The sequence below is a fragment of the Saccostrea cucullata genome, unplaced genomic scaffold (assembly GCF_032062105.1).
Source record: "Saccostrea cucullata isolate Sc308-1 unplaced genomic scaffold, CSIRO_AGI_Scuc_v1 ctg17131, whole genome shotgun sequence".
Lineage (NCBI taxonomy): Eukaryota > Metazoa > Mollusca > Bivalvia > Ostreida > Ostreidae > Saccostrea > Saccostrea cuccullata.
In genome coordinates this window covers 7384-8917 of record NW_026934119.1, presented here as the reverse complement: position 1 = coordinate 8917, position 1534 = coordinate 7384, and the positions used below count along the sequence as shown (strand labels likewise).

At 41.9% G+C, this 1534-nt stretch overlaps 1 protein-coding gene across 1 annotated transcript; it reads left to right on the top strand.

Moving 5' to 3' along the window:
- Window positions 1-321: 321 nt before the first annotated feature.
- Window positions 322-715, top strand: LOC134239976 (tigger transposable element-derived protein 6-like; the record flags this gene model as incomplete). The annotated part of the gene is made up of 1 exon (XM_062722105.1): window positions 322-715. A coding segment is annotated over exon 1 (394 nt), but the record flags the coding sequence as incomplete, so codon positions are not given.
- Between the last annotated feature and the right edge of the window lie 819 nt (window positions 716-1534).

Genomic DNA, 1534 nt, shown 5'->3' with positions numbered 1-1534 from the left:
CAGAAATTCTACGAGAATACAACCCCGACGATGTGTACAATGCAGACGAAACTGGTCTTTACTACAGAGCCATTCCAGAGGGCACCCTTACATTCAAGAATCAACAGAGCAGCGGATCCAAGAAAGCAAAAGAGCGTATGACAGCTATGATCGCCACCAACATGACAGGCACGGATAAAAGAAAATTGTTAGTGATTGGGAATAGCGAAGACCCCCGACGTTTCCGATGAAAGAAGTCTTCTAGTGAAGTATGCAGTCAACAAGAATTCTTGGATGACGGGTGAAATTTTTAGTGAATGTATTCGTGATTTTAACCGTGATATGCGTCGACAGGAAAGAAAAGTGATACTGTTTGTGGATAACTGCAGCGCCAATCCCAAAGAATCAGCACAGCGACTATCCAACATCCGCCTGGAATTTCTGCCTACCAACACCACATCATTGATTCAACCGTGTGATCAAGGCATCATAAGAAATTTGAAGTCCAGCTACAGGAATGAAGTTGTGAAGAAAATCATCGGCGATATCAACAAATCGGAGCTATCTGCTAACGACCTTGGCAAGCCTGTAATACTGCTGAATGCTATTCACGTGCTTAGGAAAGCCTGGAACGCCGTGAAATCATCAACGATACAGAACTGCTTCAGGAAGGCCGGAATCACAGCTGATCAACACCAGGATTCCGATGAAGACCAGAGGCCCATGGGCCTTATAGGTCACCTGAGTCTCATGCAACAACTTTCCAACACTTGAATTTGGTTTTTGTTTCAAACCAGAGGCCAAGAAATTCACAATTTTGAAGGAGGCACCATTGCTTATCATAATTATACACTCAGCATGCTTACTTTGGTTACTTACTACCCAGGGGTATCTCAGAGTAACAAAGAGAAAATGCATTTTCTACTTTATCAGTTGTGAACCCAGAAGTGCAGATTTCAAAGCATTAAATTATTTTCAGACTATGTCCCCCCCCCCCCCCCCCAAGTACCTCTGACTCTGGGGCGAGAAAATTGACCATTTTTGCAAGAAGCAGCTTTCTCATCATGAATATATACTAAGATCATTGGCATAATACCTAGGAACCAAGTATAAAAGGTTAATTTTGAAAGGATTCATGCATTTTCAATAAATAGATATTAGAGCCCCGCCCTAACACAAGACGCCCTGACCCATGGACCCTGAAATTCACAAATATCAATGAGGCATCCTTCCTCCTCATAATTATATAGTTCATTGGTTTAATACCCAGGTGCAGCCAGACCCATAACCCATGGGCCGTGAAATTCACAATTTTGGAAGAGGCAGTCTTATTTAACAAAACTATGTACTTGGTTAGTTTACTGAATACTCAGGAGAGAGAAGAAGATTTTCAAAGAAATAATTCATTTTTTACTATATAATCTATACAGCCCCGCCTAGCACTAGACCCCTGACCCTGGGCCATGAAATTCACAATTTTGAAAGAAGCAGCCTTATTCAACAAAACTATTTACTTGGTTAGTTTATTATAGCCCCCGCTTGAAAAGTGGGAGGG